Raw genomic sequence first — 27426 nt, forward strand, 5'->3', positions numbered from 1 at the left:
GACCGTGGATAGGAAGGATTGGAGTTCAGTACATGTAGCGAGGGGGCAGTTCCCATGGGGGCTGGTGGCGAGCAAAGGAGGTAGGTGCCCAAGTAGAGATGGGAGCAGACCACTCCTGGGTCTGGTGCATTCACAGCCCCTTCCCAGACAGCTTCCACCTGAGGATGTTGTGTCAACAGCCCTGGTGTCTGGGCTGTTTGTGTGGTGACAAGACAACTGCATGGGGTAAACACCACCTGGCTGAGGAGAGGCCTGGGCCACAGCCGTGCTGTTTAGCCCAAGGCCAAGAGAGGCATCTTCCTTTCCACCATTGGCCCAGGAACTCCTGGCCATTTAGTTGTTCGTTCTTGGGATCTCTCTGGGTTGTCCACAGAGAGCAGCAAAGAGATGTGGGAATTGGGTTATCAGTTTATTTATTTTGCAGATTTTTCTGGAAATATCTCCTGTCTGCTGGTATTTGCCCAGCCAGACCTGGCCTTACCCCCTTTCCAAGAATCAGTACCCATGTTGTCCATGTCTGTGTTCCAGTTCTCCCTGTACCTACCCTCCTTCTGTCTCCTGGTGGGGTCTTCCAGGGTGGACCACTGTCCTCGGTTCCCTAGATTTTTCATGTTCTCTATGTTCCCTTCTCCTGTTATTTTTCTCTGCCACCCTTGATTATTTCTCTGTCCTTTTCCCTATTTCTATTTCCCATTCTTTCCTTTCTGCTTTGAGCCAAGGAGAGGAGGGAAGCTGAGCTCTGTTATAGTGTAGTAGGACAAGGAGCCTTTTATTTTTCCCCGGCTTCCCTCACCCTTTCCTAACTCCAAAAACCCTGAGGTTTAAAGGACTGGGAGCTGAAGAGCCTTTTACAGTATGTTTCACTCACCCCTGTGGTGTCTCCAGGGACTTCCTTACTGCTTGGTGCCTGGGCCCAGGACCTCCTGGCAGTCCTCCCTCCCATCCCAGTCACTCTGTCCAACATGGACTCCAGCCAGCTAGATGGCAGTCGAGAAGTTATGTCTGGTTGGCCTCAGACCCTGGGGCAGGACAATCAAGAATTCCCTGGGTACAGGCTGAGACTAGGCCTGCAGCTGCCTTCCTTGGTGTGGAACAGCCCCAGCACCTCAGGCTCCAGCCGTCCACTGTGTCTCCTGTCTGCAGGCAAGTGGCAAAGAGTGGGAAAATCCCTGGTCTTATAGAAGATGTCTAAACAAATAGGCTGGGTTCCTCCCTGCATGGCCTTGCTGGTGGAGGTAAATCTGAACCCACTGTGCACACACACCATGAGGTGGAGTGACTCACCCAGGCCCACACCAGACTTCTGGCTAAGACCTCACCTCAATGTGTGTCCTGACCAATGCTGTGACCGTGATCTGCAGACAGCAGTCCTCTGGTTTGGCCTGTATTCAGCGGGTCTCCTGCGAGCTGTCCCTGCAAGCGAGGAAGCAGAAGCCAGTCCCCAGGATTCTCTCCGCATTGGAGCCTGCTGGGTCAGTCCTGGGAGCTGTGGGGCATGAGGGGCTCCATTCCCTCACCCCCCCCCAAAACAGAGAAGTAAGAATCGGGTTGGGGAGGGATTGGCACACTGGAACAGCCCAGTCTTCTCCCTGTGGGATCCACCCCCTGATAATGAGAATCTTCCATAGGACCCTAGAACTAGAACATGGTGCCCTGCACCTGCCATGGGGACACAAAGGTAGACCCCTCAGGTTGGGAGAGGCACTCTCAGCTAGCAGTGCTGAGGTTCTGCTACTTCTTGCCTCTGGTTACCAGAGCTACAGGCTAAAAAATGTCTGGGCAGTGCTGTTGCTAGGGCAACTGATGTAGGCCAGTTGTTTGGCTCTAGGCTGTTCCTGGTACCCAGTAGGCCAAATCATCTAGCAGTGATTGCCAGCCCACCCTCCCCCTGTGGCTTGCCCAGACCCTGGGCACTGAGCCCCCTTCTGCTTTCTGCTTTAGCTTTACCCAGCACTCAGGGCTCATGGACACAAGGTGGTTTGGAGCTGGTCTTTGACAGTAGCTGTGATTTTACCAGGACTGGGTTGCAAGGTGACCTGGTTGATGGGGAGCAGGAAGAAGGAGGTATGAAGAGACTCCTTGGGAAGCTTCAAATCAAGCCTGGGGGAGTAAGTCTCCAAGGCGAGGAGCACAGAGACATGGGCCCTGTGGGTGTCCTGCTCCTTGAAGTAGCAGCAAGACTGGGAAGGGGAGGAGAATGCATACATCTTTTGTGTCCCTGCCACCTCACGCACGGTGCCTATAGCAAGGCCCTGGGCCACACTGGGGGCTATGGCCTTGAACATAGTCCTGTTCCATCCATACCTGCCTTTCCCTGGCACACACCCACCACTGGGCAGGCAGCTGCCCCCACTGCACCACCTGAGCTGCAAGTGTCTCTCCTGCATGTGGGGTGTGGGGAGGGGAGTACTTTGGCTGGCCAGGAGGTACCTGAAGCAGGCCCTGGGCACCACCTGCCTGCTGGCCGGATACCTATCCTTGTGATGCTGGTTGGTCCCCTGCATCTCACTCTCAACAGGAGTTTTAAAAAGGTGTTGGAGAATCCAAGCTCCATGCACACGGCACGTTGGCTTCTCTAGTATCCTGACTCACAAACAGGCCCCTTCCCTGGGAATTGGTGAAGCATGGGTAGGAACCCCTGCTCTCCCCTGCTCAGGCTGCCCTGGCCCTTGGAGTAGTCTGAGAAAAAGAACCAGTTTCCCTTGCTTCCATTTTCTTGTTATATCTTGTCCCTTATCTGAGGGAGCACCTCCCCGGGTGCCATCTTTAACAGGGGCTCTGCGTTGGCCCCTTGAGGAAACTTACTTCCCTTGAAAGTGGTATCACCAGGTCCTCCAAGGCCCCAACACGTGTCAACTGATGGTTTATCTTGCAGACCAGCACCATCACCCCCAACCCAGGTGAGTTGGTGGTGGTCCTTGAATCAGAACTCAGGTGCAAAAATACCCAATCCCGACCCCATCTCAAACCTCTCAGGATATAAGGGGCGAAAGCTACCTCCCCCTGGAAGTCCCCACCTCTGAGATCAGAATCTTCACCTGGTCCCCGGGTTGCATTTTTGGGCAGGGGTGGTGAGGAGGGGCTGAGGGCAATGAGGCAGCTGAGGGGGTGCCCCTGAGAGATGGCCTCTTCCTCCACAGGATGTCCTTCGGTGGCCACTTGACTGGGATTCTGGTGGGTATGGTCTGTGCACAGGGTCCAGTCTAGAAGTTTACTTATCCCAAGACACCTATCACCCCAAACCCACAGAGAAACTGAACCTCCATCTCAGAAATCAATCCAGCTCAATGGTCAACAGCGAGGGCTCCTAGGATTACTTGGGAGAAAGAGCACAAAAACATTCGTGGGTGGGAAGAGGGTACACAGGTGGTGGATGACTAGAGGCTGAGTGGCAGAAGCCAGGAGGGGCTGCTGTGCTGTAAGGGTGGCCTTGCTCAGCCAATCTCTAATCACCAGGACCAAGGTTGCTGCTGCCAGTGCCATCAACACTGACACAGTTCACTCACCTCACACTTCCTCAGTGGCCCTGGCCTGTCTCAGCCGCTGTCCCCTGCAGCCCCTGCCACAGTCAGCAGATTGGTAGAGACACCTTTATACTCCCCACCCCTGCAAAGGCTCAGTCCCCGGTGGTGGAGGACACCTCTCCTAGATGGCCTGACTAGACGGCCTGACCTCTGAGGCTACCAGGCAGCCACTGGGGCACACACTGTGCATAGACCCCTTGCCCCAAAATTCGAATCAGGAGCCTGAGAGAGACACTAGGCATCAAGATGAGTCGGAGCCTGCCAGGTCGCAGCTCCCCCTCCCCTAAGCCCACCATCTCAAGCCCACCTCCTGCGGCTCACGGAACCAAGACCTTGCCCAATCAGCCTCTCCTCAGGCCACATTACTGCCTTTAGCCCGCAATGAAGCCAGGAGGCAGCGGCCCCACAGCGAACCCGGAGTCTGAGTCTGCCGAGGTACCCCTAGGATCGCTGCTGCCCTGGGCCTGCCTGGCTGACGTGCAGCTCTGCGGCCACCTGTGCAAGCAGAAGTCCCAGTGCTCGCACTTCCCGCTGCACGCCGACCGGCCACCTCTCGAGAGTCAGGAGAGCTAGAAGTTCTGCAGCGTAAGCCTGGCTGGCGCATGCACCATCAGCAAGTGAGCGGACACGCGCCAGTGCCACCTGATCATCCTCTACACATGTGACGGCAGCCTGGGCATGGCAGCGGCCAGCGAGGCAGAGCAGGTGTGGTACAGCAGCACCGGGCGGCTAGGGGATCCAGGAGGACTGTGGAGTTGGTTTACCTGTAGCCTACCCGTCCCCCAGGTCACCGAAAGTTCAAACATTGTGTTTACATGTCTTCAGTTCTCTGGCACAGTGACTCCTGCCTCTTGAGAGAGCCCAGGAGCCCCCTGTGACCAGCCCATTGTCTTTCCAGTTCCCAGCTTCCACAAGGAGACCTGGGTCCTTGCTCTGTTCCAGGACATCTGGCCCAATGCCACTGCCCAAGGGGCTAGGGCAGATATGAGTCCTGGGCAGTGCTGTCTACCGCCTGTGGCTGGGGTCAGGAGCCCTGAGTCTGCTGTGGAAGCTTGGGGACAGAGGATCCCAAGATACCTGGGCATCACCACCGCTCACTCTGCGCCTGCCCATGCTCAGCGTGCACCACTGAGGCCACGCAGACTTTCTTCTTCCTGGAGTTCGGCTGATCGGCGCCCACGGATCCCGGAGAGCTTTGGCTTCAGGCGCCCGATGCCATGGTGGCCTAAATCACGAGATCGTCCTGGCCGCTGTGATGCAACTCAGAGGCAGTGGTGTCCGTGGCAGGGCTGACCCACTGCCCAGGGATCCCGCAACGAGCGCCTCCAGATCCTCTGTACCCCAACCTTATGAGACCCCGGGTTCCATGTGCAACCAAGCAGCCTGAGCCGTCGGGGGTGCTTGGGTGAGAGGATCGAACAAGCAACGCTCAAGACCCTGGCGAGGCTGGGGGCGGCAGCCTTGTTCCCCAAGGGGTTGGAGCGGGGCAAGGACTATGTAACCGTGGGAGCTGGGAGTGACTACGAGCCCATGGAGGACAGCAAAGCCGGCCCCTTATGTGGTAATGGAGCTCCTGGGACTTCAGCCACTACTAGCGCTGCTCCCTGCCAGCGACTCCAGGACTGGGGGAGCACCAAATACGTGCCCATGAACCGCTTTCTGCCAGGGTCCTTTTCCTCGAGCTCCCTGCCCTGTTCCTACAAGTCCAGGGCCGGGGAGCCTGGACTTGGGCTCCGGGCCACCCATTGTGGAGTCAGGGGCAGCTTGGGACCGGCACGGGCTCAGCCCTGCTCGCTGCTGCCCTCTGAGCTGGAGGGGGAGTATATATGCATCAAGTACATGGCCCCAGACTACATAGGAATAGGCACTGCCAGGCCGCAGCCCCCCAACGGCTGCCTCAACTACGTGGATCTGGACCTGGTCCCTCCTCTGGAGGCACGTGGTGATGTCTCTGGGCTGGCATGCACCACTAGGACAACTATGCAGGCGTCGAGTTCTAGAACCTTTGGGAGGTGCCAGTTAGGGGACCTCCCAGGCCAGCTGAAGGATGGACGGGTGGGGGAACAGGTTAACGTTACAGAATACCCCCCCCCAACACACACACATATCCAGCGTCCTAACCCCACCACCACCATGGCAGAGGGGCTCTAAGGCCCAGACGCTTCCTTGGTCCTGTGACCTCCACAGGCACTGAGCTGTTCATTCGCAGCCTGGGGCCGCTGACTACCCTGTCCCTTCCAAAAGAGGTGCCTCAAAATCTTCAAGAGCTTCCCGAAGAAGGTGTATTCTTTTCAGAGTGAAAATTCTAGAACAACCCCCCCATACCAAAAACTACAAACTTCCTGGGCTCTTTCAGCTGAAGCCCTGATCTGATTTCCTGCAGAGTTGATACAGAATCACTCCAGTCTCAATGGCAACTCCCATATGGACCCTCCTCCCCACCCCCACAAACCAGCAGTGCCTTCTTTGTGTCTCCTTTGAGCCAAAGAACTACCCCACCCAGCCCTACTCATCCCTACCCGGCCCCAGGGCTGAACTCCTGGGGCCCCAGCATGAGAGGGATAGGAGAACCAGGCATCCTACTACTAGTGCCCCTAAAAGTGATGTGCTGCCCCCACTCCGCCCCCACTGGCCTCTCCCAGTGCCAGCCATGTGCTCACACAATACTCCCCCCCATCCCCCACCACCCCCAGAGCTGGTGGAATTCTTGCTTCCTATGCATTCTGCCCTGGCACTGTACTGTGTACCACCCACCCATTAAAGGTGTCCTGCTTCGTCAGCCTGTAAACATCTTAGATCCTTGGATTCTCCTGCTCCAAGACAGGGGGTGGCCAATGAGTAACAAGAATTTGAGGGGAGGGCAGTCAATGCAGCAGTAGAGGAAGAGAGCCCATCTCTGCCTCCATACCTCACTCTGCCACCAGCCACATGGAGCCTTTTTTGCAAACCTGTTTTGCAAATAAACTTTTATTGTCAACAGAACTTGCCTGGGGGCATGGGGGGCCCAGAGGGGCTATGGACAATGGGCACCCGGGGTTTGTGGGAGAGATGGGTCAGTGCAGTGAGCACATCTCCCACTACCGCTGGGGCCTGGGTGGTCAGAGACAGGATCTGGGGGGCCAGCAGGGGGCGTGGGAGCCTCCGAGGAGCTGTGTCTCGGCTCCCCCTGGCTCATCTGCAGCAGGCCAGTGAGTGCAATCAGCTCAGGCCCACTGAGCCAGGCAGTGGAGCAGCCCAGGGACGAGGTGGGAAGGACACAACCGGACATGACAGGGGCTGGCAGCAACAGTTTCAGGGAGCCCATCACCTGCGGAGAGACAAGGGGAAGTGTTTCCTCCCAGGCCCTGCATGGAAGCTGGGGTGAAGCCAGGGAGGAAGAGCTCTCACCTGCTGAGGGGCCTCAGACAGGTACAGGGGAACACGCTGCCCACAGGGTAGCAGAGGGTCCGAGAGAAAGACATCCTCACGGCACATCACTGGGAGCCCTGGGGAGGAGAAACTGCTAAGGTGGTGGTCTGGGGGTTCCCACATCTCCACACTGTTTTCCCACGACTACAGAGACTCAGGGGACCAACGGAAGTACCTGCATCCCTGGGTGCCTGCTCTCCATTCTGACCCCCTGGTGCAGGGGCAAGGGGTCTGAGGCCCCTTCGTGAGGCTGCCTCATACAGCGGCCAGAACGAGGGATGACACAAGGTCCGGCCTGAGAAGGAGCCACCTGACCCGCAGCTGGTCCCCTGTGGAGGGGCAGGAAAGATCACTGGAGCCTCAGCCCTTCCCAGCCCCTCCCCCTCCATGCCCACCTCAGCCAGAGGCATAAGGTCCTCCCCAACTCACCCACACCGCCTGACGTCCTGCTTTAGCCTTGTAGTTGGGGTCCCAGGGTGCTAGCAGGGTCATCCTTGAGGGGGCTACCTCCCAGGCCATCTGGGGGGAAAGGGGTACTGGGGGGGATACTTGAAGAGATTAAAACAGGCTCAGAGTCAGCAAGAGAGGGTCTCAGGGATAGTTCGAGGCAGCAAGGCCCGGTGCCTACCTGGTGCTCCTGGGGACTGCTCATTAGCTGGGCCTAGGGGGTGGCAGGGCAGCAGCAGCTCTCTCTGGGTACTGGGAGACTGGGCCTGAGGGCTGAGAAGGGGAGGAACTGAGAGGCTTCAGTCACGGCCTCCCCCATGCACCTCCTCCCGTCCAACTACCCTGCCCAAATACTTCCTTGAGCACAATGGCAGAGCCAAGACTGCCTGGTGCAGGGAGGCTGATCATACACGTTCTCCAGTGTGGACAGTGAAGATTTTCTTTATCTTACATAAAGCGCCGAGCAAAGGCGTGGAGGACCCCGTAATCGGATGCCCCCCACCACCCGTAGCTCTAGCAGAGCCCCTCACCTGTCCTGCGTGAGTATTCCTGGATCCCCCAGGGCCTCCTCCCCAGAGCTCCAGGCTTCACTCTGGTCACTGCCCACCAAGGGGCCTGGTTCCTCGGGTGCCTCCTCCTCGCCTGCGCGGCATCTCGGAGGCGGCCAAGGCAACATGTCTCGTCTGGGAGAGCGCAGGGCAGCGCCACTGTGCCCCTGCGCCCGCCACCCACCCGGCCCGGCTCAGCCTCCCTCTGCGGTGCGACCTTGCGCCTCCAGCGAGTCCAGGTCGCCGGCCCACTTCTGAGGGCCTCGCGACAAGGGCGGCGCCCAGCGCGTCTCCTGGGCCACGTGGCGGGCGCGCTCCCGCCAGGCTCCCGCGAGCGCCCCCTGGCGGCGGGGATCACGCGCCGGGCCCCGCCCTCAGTTCCTCGGCACCACGCGAACCCGGGACAGAGGAGGGCACCGCGGAACTCGCCATGGAGGCGACATCAGAGGAGGCGACCCACGTCCCCACAATGCCCACGTTCACTCACAGACACACTCACACCTGAGGGCCAACCTAGAGGGCTTCCGCTTCTCTTTATAGCGCTTGACACAACCACCGGCCAGGTCTTCCCCCAGACCCCCCGGCCGCAGCAGGGGCAGATGGCCGGGGCTCAGGGCCAGGCCGAGGCCACCCTCACCAAGTCCTTGTTACAGGGCAGAGCCCAGGCGCGTCTTCTGTGTTCCTGGGGTCCCGGGCGGGGCAGACTCTGCGCCCCTACCTCTACCCCTAAGGCCGTTCCAGCAGTGCGTGGACGACAGCAGCAATGTAGGGGAAGCCCCTTCCCGGGGCCCCCTCCTCTTCCAGGATGTGGTGTGGCTGGCACAGGGACTCCTGAGGGGAGGGGCCCAGGTTAAGTTCTCCTTTGTCACCCCCTCCCCTTGGCTTCCCTGCCCGAGGCCGGGTGCAAGAGGCAAAGGTCAGGAGCATCCTGGGTAGACACTGCAGCCCATGCTTGGGGACAAATGAGAGGCAAGGAAGCTGCCAGCAGTAACAGAAGGGAGATGACACAGGGGGCCAAGGCACAGGGGGCAGGATAGGCTTGTCCTTTCCAGAGGTAAATGCTGGAGATGGCAGGGCTGGCCCTGGTCACGGCAGGAGCGGATGCAAACACACACACAGAGGCAGCCATGGTCTGTACAGTTTATACACAGAGACAGGGACTCAGCCTGGGCCCCTGCTTCCCCTACAAATATAGAGTTCTCTCTACAAAATAGAGATAATTTAGCCCCATAGCAGCCAGTGGGGGGAGGGCAGGTGAGGGAGGGTGCAAGAGGAAGGGAAAGATTCAACCTCCTGCCACCCCTCTGGGGGAACAGAGGGCGGGACAGGGGCAGGAGAAGGATGAAGGCACCATCAGCACTGAGAGGGTGAGGGACATGTGAGGTGCTAAAGGGGGGGGAGCCAGAAGCTGGCAGCACAGGGTCTGGGGGTTGCAGAGTGGGGCCTCTGAGGTCAGTGTTTATGAAGGTGGGTACACTACTGTCTTTGGTAGGGACTGAAGGCACCATCGGTGGGGGGACAGGGTTGAGCAGGAGTCTTATAAATAGAAATAGGAGGAGGGAAAGGAGTTGGAGGGATTGGTGACTTCGGGTCCTAGGTACCCAGGAGCCGAGTGTAGACGACATAGAGCAGCAGCATGACGACCACGTAGAAGAAGATGAAGCCGCCCAGACCAGGGGGAGGCCAGAGGGGTGGGGGGCCTTGCCCCCAACCCGCTTCACAGCCTCTAGTGTGGTCTGCAGCCCCTGGGCGGTGCCCTGGAGGAGATCCGAGGGCCAGCACAGGTCAGCCTGGGAAGGGAGAGTAGGGCAAGACTGGGAAGGGGAGGAGAATGGATACATCTTTTGTGTCCCTGCCACCTCACGCACGGTGCCTATAGCAAGGCCCTGGGCCACACTGGGGGCTATGGCCTTGAACATAGTCCTGTTCCATCCATACCTGCCTTTCCCTGGCACACACCCACCACTGGGCAGGCAGCTGCCCCCACTGCACCACCTGAGCTGCAAGTGTCTCTCCTGCATGTGGGGTGTGGGGAGGGGAGTACTTTGGCTGGCCAGGAGGTACCTGAAGCAGGCCCTGGGCACCACCTGCCTGCTGGCCGGATACCTATCCTTGTGATGCTGGTTGGTCCCCTGCATCTCACTCTCAACAGGAGTTTTAAAAAGGTGTTGGAGAATCCAAGCTCCATGCACACGGCACGTTGGCTTCTCTAGTATCCTGACTCACAAACAGGCCCCTTCCCTGGGAATTGGTGAAGCATGGGTAGGAACCCCTGCTCTCCCCTGCTCAGGCTGCCCTGGCCCTTGGAGTAGTCTGAGAAAAAGAACCAGTTTCCCTTGCTTCCATTTTCTTGTTATATCTTGTCCCTTATCTGAGGGAGCACCTCCCCGGGTGCCATCTTTAACAGGGGCTCTGCGTTGGCCCCTTGAGGAAACTTACTTCCCTTGAAAGTGGTATCACCAGGTCCTCCAAGGCCCCAACACGTGTCAACTGATGGTTTATCTTGCAGACCAGCACCATCACCCCCAACCCAGGTGAGTTGGTGGTGGTCCTTGAATCAGAACTCAGGTGCAAAAATACCCAATCCCGACCCCATCTCAAACCTCTCAGGATATAAGGGGCGAAAGCTACCTCCCCCTGGAAGTCCCCACCTCTGAGATCAGAATCTTCACCTGGTCCCCGGGTTGCATTTTTGGGCAGGGGTGGTGAGGAGGGGCTGAGGGCAATGAGGCAGCTGAGGGGGTGCCCCTGAGAGATGGCCTCTTCCTCCACAGGATGTCCTTCGGTGGCCACTTGACTGGGATTCTGGTGGGTATGGTCTGTGCACAGGGTCCAGTCTAGAAGTTTACTTATCCCAAGACACCTATCACCCCAAACCCACAGAGAAACTGAACCTCCATCTCAGAAATCAATCCAGCTCAATGGTCAACAGCGAGGGCTCCTAGGATTACTTGGGAGAAAGAGCACAAAAACATTCGTGGGTGGGAAGAGGGTACACAGGTGGTGGATGACTAGAGGCTGAGTGGCAGAAGCCAGGAGGGGCTGCTGTGCTGTAAGGGTGGCCTTGCTCAGCCAATCTCTAATCACCAGGACCAAGGTTGCTGCTGCCAGTGCCATCAACACTGACACAGTTCACTCACCTCACACTTCCTCAGTGGCCCTGGCCTGTCTCAGCCGCTGTCCCCTGCAGCCCCTGCCACAGTCAGCAGATTGGTAGAGACACCTTTATACTCCCCACCCCTGCAAAGGCTCAGTCCCCGGTGGTGGAGGACACCTCTCCTAGATGGCCTGACTAGACGGCCTGACCTCTGAGGCTACCAGGCAGCCACTGGGGCACACACTGTGCATAGACCCCTTGCCCCAAAATTCGAATCAGGAGCCTGAGAGAGACACTAGGCATCAAGATGAGTCGGAGCCTGCCAGGTCGCAGCTCCCCCTCCCCTAAGCCCACCATCTCAAGCCCACCTCCTGCGGCTCACGGAACCAAGACCTTGCCCAATCAGCCTCTCCTCAGGCCACATTACTGCCTTTAGCCCGCAATGAAGCCAGGAGGCAGCGGCCCCACAGCGAACCCGGAGTCTGAGTCTGCCGAGGTACCCCTAGGATCGCTGCTGCCCTGGGCCTGCCTGGCTGACGTGCAGCTCTGCGGCCACCTGTGCAAGCAGAAGTCCCAGTGCTCGCACTTCCCGCTGCACGCCGACCGGCCACCTCTCGAGAGTCAGGAGAGCTAGAAGTTCTGCAGCGTAAGCCTGGCTGGCGCATGCACCATCAGCAAGTGAGCGGACACGCGCCAGTGCCACCTGATCATCCTCTACACATGTGACGGCAGCCTGGGCATGGCAGCGGCCAGCGAGGCAGAGCAGGTGTGGTACAGCAGCACCGGGCGGCTAGGGGATCCAGGAGGACTGTGGAGTTGGTTTACCTGTAGCCTACCCGTCCCCCAGGTCACCGAAAGTTCAAACATTGTGTTTACATGTCTTCAGTTCTCTGGCACAGTGACTCCTGCCTCTTGAGAGAGCCCAGGAGCCCCCTGTGACCAGCCCATTGTCTTTCCAGTTTCCAGCTTCCACAAGGAGACCTGGGTCCTTGCTCTGTTCCAGGACATCTGGCCCAATGCCACTGCCCAAGGGGCTAGGGCAGATACGAGTCCTGGGCAGTGGTGTCTACCGCCTGTGGCTGGGGTCAGGAGCCCTGAGTCTGCTGTGGAAGCTTGGGGACAGAGGATCCCGAGATACCTGGGCATCACCACCGCTCACTCTGCGCCTGCCCATGCTCAGCGTGCACCACCGAGGCCACGCAGACTTTCTTCTTCCTGGAGTTCGGCTGATCGGCGCCCACGGATCCCGGAGAGCTTTGGCTTCAGGCGCCCGATGCCATGGTGGCCTAAATCACGAGATCGTCCTGGCCGCTGTGATGCAACTCAGAGGCAGTGGTGTCCGTGGCAGGGCTGACCCACTGCCCAGGGATCCCGCAACGAGCGCCTCCAGATCCTCTGTACCCCAACCTTATGAGACCCCGGGTTCCATGTGCAACCAAGCAGCCTGAGCCGTCGGGGGTGCTTGGGTGAGAGGATCGAACAAGCAACGCTCAAGACCCTGGCGAGGCTGGGGGCGGCAGCCTTGTTCCCCAAGGGGTTGGAGCGGGGCAAGGACTATGTAACCGTGGGAGCTGGGAGTGACTACGAGCGCATGGAGGACAGCGAAGCGGGCCCCTTATGTGGTAATGGAGCTCCTGGGACTTCAGCTACTACTAGCGCTGCTCCCTGCCAGCGACTCCAGGACTGGGGGAGCACCAAATACGTGCCCATGAACCGCTTTCTGCCAGGGTCCTTTTCCTCGAGCTCCCTGCCCTGTTCCTACAAGTCCAGGGCCGGGGAGCCTGGACTTGGGCTCCGGGCCACCCATTGTGGTGTCAGGGGCGGCTTGGGACCGGCACGGGCTCAGCCCTGCTCGCTGCTGCCCTCTGAGCTGGAGGGGGAGTATATATGCATCAAGTACATGGCCCCAGACTACATAGGAATAGGCACTGCCAGGCCGCAGCCCCCCAACGGCTGCCTCAACTACGTGGATCTGGACCTGGTCCCTCCTCTGGAGGCACGTGGTGATGTCCCTGGGCCGGCACACACCACTAGGACAACTATGCAGGCGTCGAGTTCTAGAACCTTTGGGAGGTGCCAGTTAGGGGACCTCCCAGGCCAGCTGAAGGATGGACGGGTGGGGGAACAGGTTAACGTTACAGAATACCCCCCCCCAACACACACACATATCCAGCGTCCTAACCCCACCACCACCATGGCAGAGGGGCTCTAAGGCCCAGACGCTTCCTTGGTCCTGTGACCTCCACAGGCACTGAGCTGTTCATTCGCAGCCTGGGGCCGCTGACTACCCTGTCCCTTCCAAAAGAGGTGCCTCAAAATCTTCAAGAGCTTCCCGAAGAAGGTGTATTCTTTTCAGAGTGAAAATTCTAGAACAACCCCCCCATACCAAAAACTACAAACTTCCTGGGCTCTTTCAGCTGAAGCCCTGATCTGATTTCCTGCAGAGTTGATACAGAATCACTCCAGTCTCAATGGCAACTCCCATATGGACCCTCCTCCCCACCCCCACAAACCAGCAGTGCCTTCTTTGTGTCTCCTTTGAGCCAAAGAACTACCCCACCCAGCCCTACTCATCCCTACCCGGCCCCAGGGCTGAACTCCTGGGGCCCCAGCATGAGAGGGATAGGAGAACCAGGCATCCTACTACTAGTGCCCCTAAAAGTGATGTGCTGCCCCCACTCCGCCCCCACTGGCCTCTCCCAGTGCCAGCCATGTGCTCACACAATACTCCCCCCCATCCCCCACCACCCCCAGAGCTGGTGGAATTCTTGCTTCCTATGCATTCTGCCCTGGCACTGTACTGTGTACCACCCACCCATTAAAGGTGTCCTGCTTCGTCAGCCTGTAAACATCTTAGATCCTTGGATTCTCCTGCTCCAAGACAGGGGGTGGCCAATGAGTAACAAGAATTTGAGGGGAGGGCAGTCAATGCAGCAGTAGAGGAAGAGAGCCCATCTCTGCCTCCATACCTCACTCTGCCACCAGCCACATGGAGCCTTTTTTGCAAACCTGTTTTGCAAATAAACTTTTATTGTCAACAGAACTTGCCTGGGGGCATGGGGGGCCCAGAGGGGCTATGGACAATGGGCACCCGGGGTTTGTGGGAGAGATGGGTCAGTGCAGTGAGCACATCTCCCACTACCGCTGGGGCCTGGGTGGTCAGAGACAGGATCTGGGGGGCCAGCAGGGGGCGTGGGAGCCTCCGAGGAGCTGTGTCTCGGCTCCCCCTGGCTCATCTGCAGCAGGCCAGTGAGTGCAATCAGCTCAGGCCCACTGAGCCAGGCAGTGGAGCAGCCCAGGGACGAGGTGGGAAGGACACAACCGGACATGACAGGGGCTGGCAGCAACAGTTTCAGGGAGCCCATCACCTGCGGAGAGACAAGGGGAAGTGTTTCCTCCCAGGCCCTGCATGGAAGCTGGGGTGAAGCCAGGGAGGAAGAGCTCTCACCTGCTGAGGGGCCTCAGACAGGTACAGGGGAACACGCTGCCCACAGGGTAGCAGAGGGTCCGAGAGAAAGACATCCTCACGGCACATCACTGGGAGCCCTGGGGAGGAGAAACTGCTAAGGTGGTGGTCTGGGGGTTCCCACATCTCCACACTGTTTTCCCACGACTACAGAGACTCAGGGGACCAACGGAAGTACCTGCATCCCTGGGTGCCTGCTCTCCATTCTGACCCCCTGGTGCAGGGGCAAGGGGTCTGAGGCCCCTTCGTGAGGCTGCCTCATACAGCGGCCAGAACGAGGGATGACACAAGGTCCGGCCTGAGAAGGAGCCACCTGACCCGCAGCTGGTCCCCTGTGGAGGGGCAGGAAAGATCACTGGAGCCTCAGCCCTTCCCAGCCCCTCCCCCTCCATGCCCACCTCAGCCAGAGGCATAAGGTCCTCCCCAACTCACCCACACCGCCTGACGTCCTGCTTTAGCCTTGTAGTTGGGGTCCCAGGGTGCTAGCAGGGTCATCCTTGAGGGGGCTACCTCCCAGGCCATCTGGGGGGAAAGGGGTACTGGGGGGGATACTTGAAGAGATTAAAACAGGCTCAGAGTCAGCAAGAGAGGGTCTCAGGGATAGTTCGAGGCAGCAAGGCCCGGTGCCTACCTGGTGCTCCTGGGGACTGCTCATTAGCTGGGCCTAGGGGGTGGCAGGGCAGCAGCAGCTCTCTCTGGGTACTGGGAGACTGGGCCTGAGGGCTGAGAAGGGGAGGAACTGAGAGGCTTCAGTCACGGCCTCCCCCATGCACCTCCTCCCGTCCAACTACCCTGCCCAAATACTTCCTTGAGCACAATGGCAGAGCCAAGACTGCCTGGTGCAGGGAGGCTGATCATACACGTTCTCCAGTGTGGACAGTGAAGATTTTCTTTATCTTACATAAAGCGCCGAGCAAAGGCGTGGAGGACCCCGTAATCGGATGCCCCCCACCACCCGTAGCTCTAGCAGAGCCCCTCACCTGTCCTGCGTGAGTATTCCTGGATCCCCCAGGGCCTCCTCCCCGGAGCTCCTGGCTTCACTCTGGTCACTGCCCACCAAGGGGCCTGGTTCCTCGGGTGCCTCCTCCTCGCCTGCGCGGCATCTCGGAGGCGGCCAAGGCAACATGTCTCGTCTGGGAGAGCGCAGGGCAGCGCCACTGTGCCCCTGCGCCCGCCACCCACCCGGCCCGGCTCAGCCTCCCTCTGCGGTGCGACCTTGCGCCTCCAGCGAGTCCAGGTCGCCGGCCCACTTCTGAGGGCCTCGCGACAAGGGCGGCGCCCAGCGCGTCTCCTGGGCCACGTGGCGGGCGCGCTCCCGCCAGGCTCCCGCGAGCGCCCCCTGGCGGCGGGGATCACGCGCCGGGCCCCGCCCTCAGTTCCTCGGCACCACGCGAACCCGGGACAGAGGAGGGCACCGCGGAACTCGCCATGGAGGCGACATCAGAGGAGGCGACCCACGTCCCCACAATGCCCGCGTTCACTCACAGACACACTCACACCTGAGGGCCAACCTAGAGGGCTTCCGCTTCTCTTTATTGCGCTTGACACAACCACCGGCCAGGTCTTCCCCCAGACCCCCCGGCCGCAGCAGGGGCAGATGGCCGGGGCTCAGGGCCAGGCCGAGGCCACCCTCACCAAGTCCTTGTTACAGGGCAGAGCCCAGGCGCGTCTTCTGTGTTCCTGGGGTCCCGGGCGGGGCAGACTCTGCGCCCCTACCTCTACCCCTAAGGCCGTTCCAGCAGTGCGTGGACGACAGCAGCAATGTAGGGGAAGCCCCTTCCCGGGGCCCCCTCCTCTTCCAGGATGTGGTGTGGCTGGCACAGGGACTCCTGAGGGGAGGGGCCCAGGTTAAGTTCTCCTTTGTCACCCCCTCCCCTTGGCTTCCCTGCCCGAGGCCGGGTGCAAGAGGCAAAGGTCAGGAGCATCCTGGGTAGACACTGCAGCCCATGCTTGGGGACAAATGAGAGGCAAGGAAGCTGCTAGCAATAACAGAAGGGAGATGACACAGGGGGCCAAGGCACAGGGGGCAGGATAGGCTTGTCATTTCCAGAGGTAAATGCTGGAGATGGCAGGGCTGGGCCTGGTCAGGGCAGGAGCGGATGCAAACACACACAGAGGCAGCCATGGTCTGTACAGTTTATACACAGAGACAGGGACTCAGCCTGGGCCCCTGCTTCCCCTACAAATATAGAGTTCTCTCTACAAAATAGAGATAATTTAGCCCCATAGCAGCCAGTGGGGGGAGGGCAGGTGAGGGAGGGTGCAAGAGGAAGGGAAAGATTCAACCTCCTGCCACCCCTCTGGGGGAACAGAGGGCGGGACAGGGGCAGGAGAAGGATGAAGGCACCATCAGCACTGAGAGGGTGAGGGACATGTGAGGTGCTAAAGGGGGGGGGAGCCAGAAGCTGGCAGCACAGGGTCTGGGGGTTGCAGAGTGGGGCCTCTGAGGTCAGTGTTTATGAAGGTGGGTACACTAGTGTCTTTGGTAGGGACTGAAGGCACCATCGGTCGGGGGACAGGGTTGAGCAGGAGTCTTATAAATAGAAATAGGAGGAGGGAAAGGAGTTGGAGGGATTGGTGACTTCGGGTCCTAGGTACCCAGGAGCCGAGTGTAGACGACATAGAGCAGCAGCATGACGACCACGTAGAAGAAGATGAAGCCGCCCAGACCAGGGGGGGGCCAGAGGGGCGGGGGGACCTTGCCCACAACCCGCTTCACAGCCTCTAGTGTGGTCCGCAGCCCCTGGGCGGTGCCCTGGAGGAGATCCGAGGGCGAGCACAGGTCAGCCTGGGAAGGGAGAGTAGGGCAGATGGACAAGGACAAAGGACAGACGTTAGAAGCAGCAGCAGTAAGACAATCCTTCCCACCCCCTGCCCTCATGTGCCAGGCCAGAGACACACCAACATGCAGATGTGCAGGGCAGGGTGACGTGCAGGGCAGGGTGACATGCAGGGCAGGGTGACATGAAGGGCAGGGGCACACTGATGTGCTTCCTTGAGGAGCAGACACCCCCTGCAAATGGAACCCCACCATCAACACAAAGTGATCAGCTGAGCCCAGGATGCTGCCAGCCCCCATACCTCAGGAACCCCCATTTTTCGACAGGCTTCTAAAAAACTCTCCACGTTCTTCCTAGACTTGAGAGCACTGAGTTTTGGCTGGGGGTGGGTGAGAAAAGAAAAGAAGGTAAGGGAGAAGCCATAGGAGTCCCCTGTCCCATCACCTACTTCCTCCCTGGACCCCAACTGACCACAGCAGGTGAGGGCACATGGATGAAGGGCACGGAGCGGGGCCGCAGCTGATTGGCCAGCTGACAGAGGATGACCCCGTTGGCTAGGGCCTCAGCCAGGTCCTCTGGGAGGGGCCGCTGCAGCCGTGACTCAAGAACCTGGAAGGCAGAAGTGAGGTCACGTTCTACAGGGAACTCAGTGTGCCCCTTTCTGTCCTCAGGGGAAGTGCCAGGGTGGGCAAAGAGGGTCCTGAGGGAGGAAACCTGAGGAGATGCCACACTGATTCCAGGCACCTGCCCATGCACATCCTGCCTCTGCTCACCTGGCGCAGTTGAGCTATTAATTCCTTCTCATCTGGAACCTGGGGGAATCGCCGAGGTCTCAAGACAGAGTCTGGTGAGGAAGGGCCTAGGAGAAAAGGAGGGCATGGGGGCTCTCTCCACCACCCACCGTCGACTTTGTAGCTGGATCCCAGTGGGCTGGCACCCACATCTCCTGCCTCTCTGCTTGTGGGATTTTCAGCACAAAGAGTCAGCAGACCCAGAGAACTCCCAGGACAGAAGGGTGACACAAGCCCATCAATGAGTGCTGGTTGGCACTGGGTCAGTACTGGGGAGGGTGGGGAGACCCACCTGAGCCACTCTGAGAGGAGGAACGGAAGAGGAAGCTGTTTGGTCTCTGAATGGAGCCGAGTGGCCGAGGAGCAGGTGCAGTCGCTGGGGGCCAGGGCAGGTGAGAGAAACATCCCCTCAGTGTCCCACTCTTCCCTCAGGCCACCAGGTCCCAACCACCCCCTTCCCTACATAGATCCCCATACTCTTCTCAAAGTCCCCATCCCACCTGGTGCAGCTATGGGAAGGGGCTCCTGGGAGGTGGGGGCAGCAGTTCCCTGACCTCCTGAAGCTCCTAGTTGAGTGGCATTGGACTTAGGTGTGCCGCTGAGGATAGACAAAAACGAAATTAGAGGGGAAGGCCAGGGGAAGGGTGTATAGGGAGAGGACTATACACGGAGGACACCTACTTGTAGGTGGCCTGAGTGGACGAGGCAGCAGCACTTCCTCCAGTAGCCCTGATCCCCAACTTGAGAAAACTGGAAGACCAGGAGAGGTGGGGTCAGCATGCCAAAGGGGGCCCACCAACCCTGGGGGCAGAGAAGCTCAGGAGGGACTTGTTTCTGCCCATTGTCCAGCAGCAGCCCCAGCTGATGCTGTATCCACACCTGTCCTTCCTGGGGGCCCCCCACAGCCCACTCTGCTGCTGCTGCTGCTGCTGCTGCTGCCGCCGCTCTCGCTCCTGCCACAACTGCAGGGTGTCTGGGCGCCGCCGTTCCTCCCCGGCCGGCTCCTCCCGCCTGAGGGGCAAGGACAGCCCAAAAGAGATAGACCCTGGTCAGGAGAAGGAGAGAGTTCCCGGGGGCTGGGAGTAAGGGGCAGAGGTGTTGACTCAAAGGGCTCTGGGATACCTGCTGCTTGGTGCCCTCTCCCCATCCCCTGCCACAGGGCTTAATTCAGGTTGCCGCTGCTCCTGAAGAGAGAACAGCAGACAGGCTAAGGGCAGGCCTGTTCCACCAAGCCTACACTGTCTCCCTCCCTCCAGCTCCCCCTCTCTGGCAGAGGAACATGGTTGGATCCTCACCTCAGCAGCACCTTGCTCTTCATCCTCCCCAGGGAAGTGGCTGTCGATGAAGTCGAACTGCTCAGGGTCTCCATCGGCTGGAGAGGCCAGGGTGCATCAGCAAGCAGATGGGAGCCTGCAGGCCCTTGTCCATCCCCACACCTCCCCAGCCCGACTCCACTACTCACCAGAGCCATCCTCCCTCCTTTCTCTGGGCCCCCGAGGTTCCCGGGCCAGCTCTGAAATCCGGAATGACAGCTCCGAAAATTCATCTGTTGACTGTAGAAGCAGAGAGGCAGAGATGGGAAATGGCCTCTCTGCTGTGCTGGGGGCCCAGAGGGATTCAGGGCCTCTGGGCTCCTGTGTGGGACTTACAATGGGGTCTATCACTAAGTAAGCCCTTCCCCAGGATGCTGGGGAGAGGGAAGGAAGAGGACAGCTCCAGCCACCACCTGTCACTCTGACATTTGGAGGTACCAGGCAAAAGGTCCCCAGCTCAGAGGTTCTCTCCCAGGGCTGACACCCCCCAATCTCCTTTGGAAAGGAAGCCCTTACCTCATTTCCAGACCACCTCTTGCTGCCACTGTCAACGCTGTGGAAGCCTGAGTCCAGCCCGCCATCATACGGACGTCCTGGAAATAAATCCTCAGCAGGGCTGAGGCCAGCCGGGGAGATCTGGTCAGCCCTATGTTGGGAAGCAACATCCTCATCCTCCCAGTGGAAACCAAAGGGTCCCTGGTGCCATGAAGGGACAATAAATATCCAGGGCCTTCATTCCCACCTAGGACTTACCAGGGACTGAAATTCGGGGGGTGGGAAGGGGCCAGGTCCCCCAGTGCAGATCTGTGCCGCCCAGCCTCCGTTGACAAGTACTTGAAGATGTGAAGTTTCCCCTTCAGGCAGATCTGCTTGTGAGGAGGCACATGCCAAGGAGTTAGAGGAGAAAGGTTGGCTCCCCAGATCCTGGTTGAGTACCAAAGAGACCCACCCCCACTCCTGCCCAATCCCATCCCTGTCCCCCGGTCTACCCCTCACCTGGGCAGGGGGGCTTTGCAGGGGGTTGCTGTCCAACAGAATGACCTGCAGGTGCCTGAGACGGCAGAAGGAGACCGGGATGCGGGAGACGCGATTACAGGAGAAATCCAAGCGGACAAGAGGAAGGTCCCCCAGCTCTGGGGGGGTGGGTGAGGGAAGAGTCAGGAGCATGCCCAAGGTTGGGGCCTTGTGCTCACATCTATGCTCTCTGCTCCGGCCACCAGTCAGCCCGGGTCTATCACAGCCTTTGCCCTGGCTGGCTCGGGTCATTCCCCAAGAACAAACTCCGTGCTCCTCTTCCTGCTCAGATCTGGTCCACCTTCTGAGCTGAGCCTCCCCCTAAAGCCTACCTGGACTTCAGCTCCTGCCCAGCCCATACATGTCCTTCCTCGTCTTCTCACCTGCCCGCTGCACACATCAACTGATCCTTCATTCTCAAGGGCTCAACAAAAGACACCAACCAAACTGTGACACTCACTGCTCAAAAACCTCCCATAACATGCAGCCATGGCTGCTGAGGCCGAGTGGGTTGTGCCCTGCTCAAGAGCACCTGTTCAACAGGGGGCTGCAGTACATCTGCCCTGTACTAGCCAAGTCCTGCACCCTGATGGAGACTGCCTGCCCACAGGGAGGGGCCCTTCGGCTAATTCTCAAAAAGGCACAGTCTGGATTCGTGATGGCCCTTGACACAACATAAAAATTACAGCTCCCTGGCCCACATGGTCAAGGCTTTCATGATCTGGCTCCACCCACTTTTCTCACCTCACTGCCCACCCCTCCAGTCCCTCAGCTTCTGGGCCTTTCCAAGTACATTTGCTCAGCTGGAAAAACTCCACCTTCCCGACCATGCATCTTTCAAGGTTCAGCTCAAGTGTCACCTCCTCCATGAATCTTTCCAGACACCTCAGGTTCATGGGATTCTTTGTTCCTTCCTCTGTGTCCCCAGGTCATTTTGCTTGGATCTCTTCTTATGGCTCAGAGAGAGCCCTTAGCAAATGCTCATTTGTATCCCTACTGACTTGCAAGGAAGAGGGCAGGCGCAGAAAGGGGTTGGGGGAAGGCAGAGAAAATCATGACCCTCTGACTCCCCTCTTGTTTTTCAGAAACCAAATTCACATTCTTCAGCATGGCACATGGCCCTTGCTGTCCAGCCCCAGCTTGCCTTTCTAACCACATCCTTGCTGGACCATGCTCCTTCCTGCCTCCATGCTTTATGCATGGGGGTTCCTCTGTTGGATGCAAAAGCATGGAGAATTCTCCTTCAAAGGTCAGCTCCTGCTGCACCTGTGCCTCTGGGGTAAAGTCTTCCCCAGGCTCCCCAAGCAGAGCCCAGTGTTGCCTCCCTGCTAGTTCAAGGGCTCTTTAAACATCCCACCCTAGCACTTCCCTATGAACCTTTGTCTCTCCCCATTAAGCATTAAACCCTAAATATGGCCCCAGATCTTAGTCCCATCACCCACATCTATTGGTCCCTACCTAAAACACAGAAAACACACACACACAAAAACAATGCTGGCTGAATAAAAGAAGGTGTGCCTGCTTTGGAGCAGAGGCTATCAGATGCTGGTGCGTCACAATCAGCTCGTTAAAATGGGGCTGCTTGGGCTCTGCATGTGGCCCCAGGATCTCTGGGGAGAGGAACAGGGCATCACCTGACCCAGGTGTTAGAGAGCTCCTACTGGGGTGAGAGGTGATGCTGGATGATCTTGAAGGCCCCTTCCAACCTTAAGATTCCACACAAGAGTATATGTACTCATCTACCCCTTTCTGTGCCTGTTTCCAGATTTGTAAATAGAGCTAGTAATCCATGTCTTGCCAACCTCAGAGGGTTGCTATGTTCAATACCAAATTAAACCCTTCCCAGTTTGTTTTATATACTGCAAAACCCTGAGCAACAAAGGCATGATTCTCCTTTGAAGAATCCTTACCTGTGACTTCTCCAGGGTAGATACACTGTTATGGACTGAATGCTTGTTTCCCCCCCCAAAATTCTATGCTGAAATCCTAATCCCCAAAGTGATGGTATTAGGAGGTAGGGCTTTGGGAGGTAATTTAGGTTATGAGGGTGGAGCCCTCGCTTTTATAAGATTAGTGCTGTTATAAAATAGACCCCAGAGAGTTCTCTCTCTCTACTCTCCACCACGTGAGGATACAATGAGAAGTCGGCAGTCTGCAACCCAGAAGAGGACCCTCACCAGCACTCAACCATGGTAGCACCCTGATCTTGGACTTCCAGCCTCCAGAACTATGAGAAATAAGTTCCTGTTGTTTACAAGCCACCCAGTCTATGGTGTTTTTGTTATTGCAGGCTGAGCTAAGATGCACACATATACACACACCCCTCCAGTTCTTCACTTTTCTCACCATCAGGCAGAGTGCCGAGCTGGTTCCTCCGAACATTGAGATCCCGCAGGGAAGAGAGGCTACACAGCTCTGCAGGAAGGGACTGCAGCTCATTGCTGCTCACATCCTGGGATTTGGAAAGCAGTAAGGAAGTGCCATAAGAACAGGATCATTAGAAACTGTCCTCCTGCCTCTGGCCACCTCCCTTTAGTCCAGGCCTTTTCCCTAGGGCACTTCAGGCCTTTCCCCAACTTCCCCCCCAAAAGGTCCCTGGTGCCAGTCTAGACAGTCCCTCTTCTCGCCCTATTCCCCATCCTCACAAGCTGTCGTAGGCTTCCCAAGGCACTGATGTCGGGAGGCAGGGTTCCCAGCTTGTTGTTGCTGACAATGAGCACACGCAGGGGCAGCTGGCAGATGTAGGGTGGCAGTGATGACAGCTGGTTTCGGCTGTGGAAGGGAGAAAGGCAGTGGGCTCGCTCCCCAGGCGTGGCATTCCAGCTTAGCCCTCTTTTCAGGGTCACCCGGAGGGTCACTCAGGGTACTGTGCATTGGTCCTTGAGGCTGAGAAGGACAAGCTCCCCACTCTCCCCTGGTCCTGACTTCCCTACCTGAGGTTGAGGTAGGTAAGGGCTGTGAGATTCCCCAAGGCAGGGTTCAGGCATCTTAGGCAGTTGTGGTAGAGGCTTAGGCCCTCAAGGGACACCAGATGGCATGCTGCCTCAGGCACCTCGGGAAACCGGTTCCGGGACAGGTCTAGGGGAAGCAAGTGTCAAGGGAGAGTTGTAGAAAGACCCAACGCTGGACAAGACAACCTTAATCTTCCCCTGAGCCAGCTGCCCAGCTCCCTACCCCTAGCAGAGCTAAAGAATCAGGCCTATAAACCTGGGCTCCCTAGAGAGATAACAAAGCCTTCTGCAAACTGTAGCACATTCCAAGCATGACCAGAATGGCAAAGGGATGGCAAAGGCCTTGAGGTCACTAGGCTGAAGAAGCGTAGACTTGTAGTGGTGGGGTGGGGGGCTGGGAAGAACGCCATGAATACCATCTTCACATACACAAATGAACAGCTACCCTGGAAGGGTGGCTAGATTCCGTAACTCTTGTGGTTCCTATTGTTCTGAGATTCCAGGAGAGGTGGAAGGCAAAAGATCATAGAAGAGGGCTGGTGCTCATGAGAAAACAGTAAGGTCATGGGTTGGGAGGCTCAAGGAGAGAATATGGAAAATCCCTGGGGAAGATGATTAGGGAAGCCTATCCCTCCTCAAGGGCCCTTCCTCCCAACCTCAACCTGTTTTCAGCACAGGAGAGAAACCAAAGGTCACTATATCCCGGCTCTAGAGATTAAGTAAGGTCCATAACACTGGACAACTGTTTTTCATCAGCCCCTAAGACCAGAAAGCCAGGTCCAAGGGACTATGAAATTACAAATTCTCAAGGACTAGGACGGAGAGACAAGAAGATCAAGTTGAAGATGGGAGCTGGAGTCCTCAGGTCCCTCCCATTTGCGCTCCCCTGCCCCAGGGCTGACCTCTTTCCCACCCTCTTCCAGCTCCATCAGCCTTCCTCTACTTCCTCTCTTACTGACCCAAACTTCAAGAGATCAGTGCTTTTGCATGCATCTTGGGTACCATGAGGGGTAGAAAGGGTGGAGAGGAGGGTAGAGTTTATCATTACCCCCTTATCTCAAGCACTGGCTTGCTATCCCAACGCCCAGAGGCAGGCCTTGGGGTTCCCTCCAGTTTGGAGATGTTAACAGCTCAGGCTTCTAGAAGCCTGAGTTTTTGTTTCCTAAGCTCAGGGAGGGGTGAGTGGAAGCTGGGGTATATCCCCCAAGGAAAAGAGTCTTGTGACAGGAAATCAAGCAGAATCAATCTGTCAGGTTCTGGCCCTGGTGGGCCCTGTGTCTACCAGGTGGATGATAGCCTGATACCCCAGGAATCACTCTTTTTCAATCTCTGCCCCAAGCCTGGTGCACACAGGCAGAAGACCTGGTATCAGAGAAGGCAGTTCCGGAGAGGGTGGGAGGACTGCATCTGGTCCTCCCACCCTCGCCCTCCACCTAGCTGCTTTCACTGTGTCCAGAAATGTGTTTTTGTGCCTGTGGATGAAGCGGGTGGAGACTGGGTTTGGATGGGGTAAGTGGGTTGCGGGGGCAAAAGCGAGGAACGGAAGGGAGCCCAGTCTGGAGGAGGCAGGGCATGGGGCACAGGATGTGGTCTGCAAGAGAAGGAGCTACACTTCTCCTTTGCTAGCACGGCCCCTTCCCCCCACCCCAGGATTCTTCCTACTACCAGGCCCCAGGGAACAGAGTTCAAGGGATATCAAGGACTGGAGCCATAGGAAACATGCAGGGAAGACACTCAGAGCTCAGAAAGCAGAAGAGGGTTCACAATATTGGGGTAGCAGAGTGCTGAAGCTTTTAGTCTGGGTTGGAGGGTGGGGAGATGTGGAGGGCAGAGTATGGGCAACTCTGTTTCTTTGTCACTTCCCCTTTCTGCTCCAGGCTATGAGCACCCTACATGGGGAGAAGGGACAGAGGAAAGAGTTCTGGGCAAGATGGACCCTACCTGGCCTAGAACCTGGGCCCTGAAAGGACTGAGGATTCCTGTGTGGAGAGTAGGGCAGAGAGGGGTTCTCAGGAAGCTGGGATTTTCCCGCTTCCCCAACAAGCAAACTTGCAGGAGCCCTGGCTGCACCCTGAGCCGGAATGCTGGGGGAGGAGGTTGGGAGCGGGTAGGAGCTGGGAGGAGCAGGGAGTTCTTGGTAGTTTTCCCTAAGAGTCCACTTACTGAGACAGAGCCCTAAGGAAGTAAAGAATAACATTTGGTCTTTGTCAAAAAACAAGCAAGGGGGGAGGGGAAAGGGAACAGACGGCGAGTGTCACACAGCTGCTGAGGTCAATCTGGAGCTTGGGGGTGTGGGGAGGCAGGACGAGACTGAGGGAATAGGAATGGTTCCTGGGGCTCACCCATTCCCCCAACTCACTCATTGCATAGTGGGTAAAAAAAGTGGAGATGTTTACACTGGTTCTCCCCAAAATGGTAGGAGGGAGAGGATGTGTCTGTGCCAGCCTGAGTGTCTGCAGGTGAGCAGGCACTTGTTTGAGGAGAAATGCACTCTTTCATCCAGCCCCACGTCCCCCACGCTGAAGACGAGAGGAGGCGGCTTAGGCTGGGGTGGAGCCTCGGGAATGCAGTCCTACTTCCCGGTCCTGATCCCCACCCCCCAGCTGCCAGCCGAAGGTCATAGGCTTCCTCCTGAGCAGCTGAGGTCTGACTCACCTGTCACAGTAGAGTCCCTCACCCCCACCATCAACAGACACTAGGGTAAAGGGAGCATGATTAGGGGCATCCAACCCCTAGGAGAGTGGAAGGATCGTTTCTAACTTGCCAGCACTCCACTCCCAGCTAGGAGATAAGATTTCCTGCCATTCAGCAACCGCCTAAAGTCTCTCCCCTGAGGGAAAGCAGAAACCGAAATGGAAATTCTGGGGTCCCTATGAGGTCACAGTGACCTCACACACTCACAATCTCAGATAAGGGGGTCAGGGATAATAGGCGGAAGAGCTCAGGGAGAAAAGAGTCAGAGGAGGTAGGAGATTCGTTTCTTTCCCATAACTAGCTGGCTGGGTAAAGAGTGGAGAGGGCCAGTGACCTCAGGGGGCGGGACTACGCAAAATAAGCAGAAACATCAGCGTTAGGGGCAATCCATAAGAAGGAGATGCCTGGAACAGCTCAGATCTCGGTGGAGCGGGGGAAGGAGTTGGAGACAATGAAGAGGAAGAGAAAGAAGTGGTTAGAGAAGCTCGTGGGGGCTGCTTTACGGAACGATCAGAACTGAGGGTGGCGAGGTCATGCAAATGAGCCAACAAGGTGAGGGGCGGGACCATCCTACAGGTGCGCAGGTATGCAAATAAAGAGAAGCTGGGGAGAGGTCCCTCGCAACGCTCCGCCAGAGACGCTGGCGAACGAGAAGTGCGTTCATTGTCTAGAGGTTCTGAAAGGGGATGCGCGTGGTCGCAGGCTTACGCCGATCGGGAGGGGCTAGAACCCCGACAGCCAGGTGAAGGGGCGCGCCGGCCTGGCGGGGCGGGGCCATGCAAATGAGGGTCCCGCACGGGCCCGGGGCCTGGGCGCACTCACCAGCCTGGGTGATGTCTGACAGGTCGTAGCTGCGGGCCGCGCCCCGGGGGAAGTGCTTCAAGCGCCGGTTAGACAGGTTAAGGGTCCCGGTGGCCACGGCCTCCTCCAGGGCCCGCTCCGCACTGCGGCTCCCGGACAGACCCGGAGACCCTGGCCCGGAAGTCGTGGCCGTCGCTTCCTCACCTCCGGCGGCGAGTGGGGCCGCTACTGCCGCCGCCATCCGCTCCCGGCGGCTCCCGCTGCCTGACTGACGGGACTGGCCGTCCCTCCTTCCCCCTCCCCCTCCTTGGAGCCGCCGTAGTCACCTCAAGGGAGAGGCAGCGGGGTCAGGGATCCGGCAGACCAATCGTGGTCCTAAGACGCGTCAGAAGCGGCTAATCAGAACCCTCGGGGGAGGTGGAGCCTCCGGCGCCGTAGCCAGGCGAAAGAAGGGAGGGGGCTAGAAGGGAGCGCTCGCCAACGGCTGGCGCTTCAGGCCGACCCGCCCCACGCAGCTGCATCCAATCACAATGCTTAGGGCTGGAGATGGAGCCAATCAGGTCCAACCAGGAGGCGGGGACGCCGGCACTCA

The 27426-nt window shown here is 58.2% G+C and overlaps 3 protein-coding genes and 1 pseudogene across 5 annotated transcripts; 1 reads left to right on the plus strand and 3 right to left on the minus strand.

The window, feature by feature from the left end:
* Window positions 1–6504: 6504 nt before the first annotated feature.
* Window positions 6505–8352, minus strand: LOC134372104 (histone deacetylase complex subunit SAP25-like). The gene is made up of 6 exons (XM_063089267.1): window positions 7910–8352; window positions 7561–7652; window positions 7362–7468; window positions 7108–7261; window positions 6912–7009; window positions 6505–6831 (listed from the first exon to the last, which is right to left on the minus strand). The coding sequence occupies exons 1-6, from the start codon at window positions 8053–8055 to the stop codon at window positions 6538–6540; spliced, it is 891 nt and encodes a 296-aa protein (XP_062945337.1). The 5' UTR covers window positions 8056–8352; the 3' UTR covers window positions 6505–6537.
* A 3114-nt stretch (window positions 8353–11466) lies between these two features.
* LOC134372502 (insulin receptor substrate 1-B-like) lies at window positions 11467–13236 on the plus strand (annotated as a pseudogene).
* An 829-nt stretch (window positions 13237–14065) lies between these two features.
* LOC134372103 (histone deacetylase complex subunit SAP25-like) lies at window positions 14066–15861 on the minus strand. Its single transcript, XM_063089266.1, has 6 exons — window positions 15471–15861; window positions 15122–15213; window positions 14923–15029; window positions 14669–14822; window positions 14473–14570; window positions 14066–14392 (listed from the first exon to the last, which is right to left on the minus strand). The coding sequence occupies exons 1-6, from the start codon at window positions 15614–15616 to the stop codon at window positions 14099–14101; spliced, it is 891 nt and encodes a 296-aa protein (XP_062945336.1). The 5' UTR covers window positions 15617–15861; the 3' UTR covers window positions 14066–14098.
* Window positions 15862–15990: 129 nt separating this feature from the next.
* LRCH4 (leucine rich repeats and calponin homology domain containing 4) lies at window positions 15991–27125 on the minus strand. Of its 3 annotated transcripts, XM_063089262.1 has the most exons (19): window positions 26856–27125; window positions 23322–23466; window positions 23034–23160; window positions 22735–22840; window positions 20371–20507; window positions 20128–20240; window positions 19891–19990; window positions 19524–19614; window positions 19357–19433; window positions 19184–19245; window positions 18941–19072; window positions 18743–18811; window positions 18562–18659; window positions 18354–18437; window positions 18044–18129; window positions 17742–17879; window positions 17572–17649; window positions 17089–17278; window positions 15991–16319 (listed from the first exon to the last, which is right to left on the minus strand). In XM_063089262.1, exons 1-19 carry the CDS (start codon window positions 27073–27075, stop codon window positions 16099–16101), a joined length of 2274 nt encoding a protein of 757 aa, XP_062945332.1. In that variant the 5' UTR covers window positions 27076–27125; the 3' UTR covers window positions 15991–16098. The 3 variants fall into 3 exon arrangements, with proteins under 3 accessions (XP_062945332.1, XP_062945334.1, XP_062945333.1); XM_063089264.1 differs by lacking the exon at window positions 17089–17278 and having other exon boundaries at window positions 16130–16319; XM_063089263.1 differs by having other exon boundaries at window positions 16232–17278.
* Window positions 27126–27426: the final 301 nt, after the last annotated feature.

Source organism: Cynocephalus volans, chromosome 3, assembly GCF_027409185.1.
Source record: "Cynocephalus volans isolate mCynVol1 chromosome 3, mCynVol1.pri, whole genome shotgun sequence".
In the NCBI taxonomy this organism is placed as follows: Eukaryota; Metazoa; Chordata; class Mammalia; order Dermoptera; family Cynocephalidae; genus Cynocephalus; species Cynocephalus volans.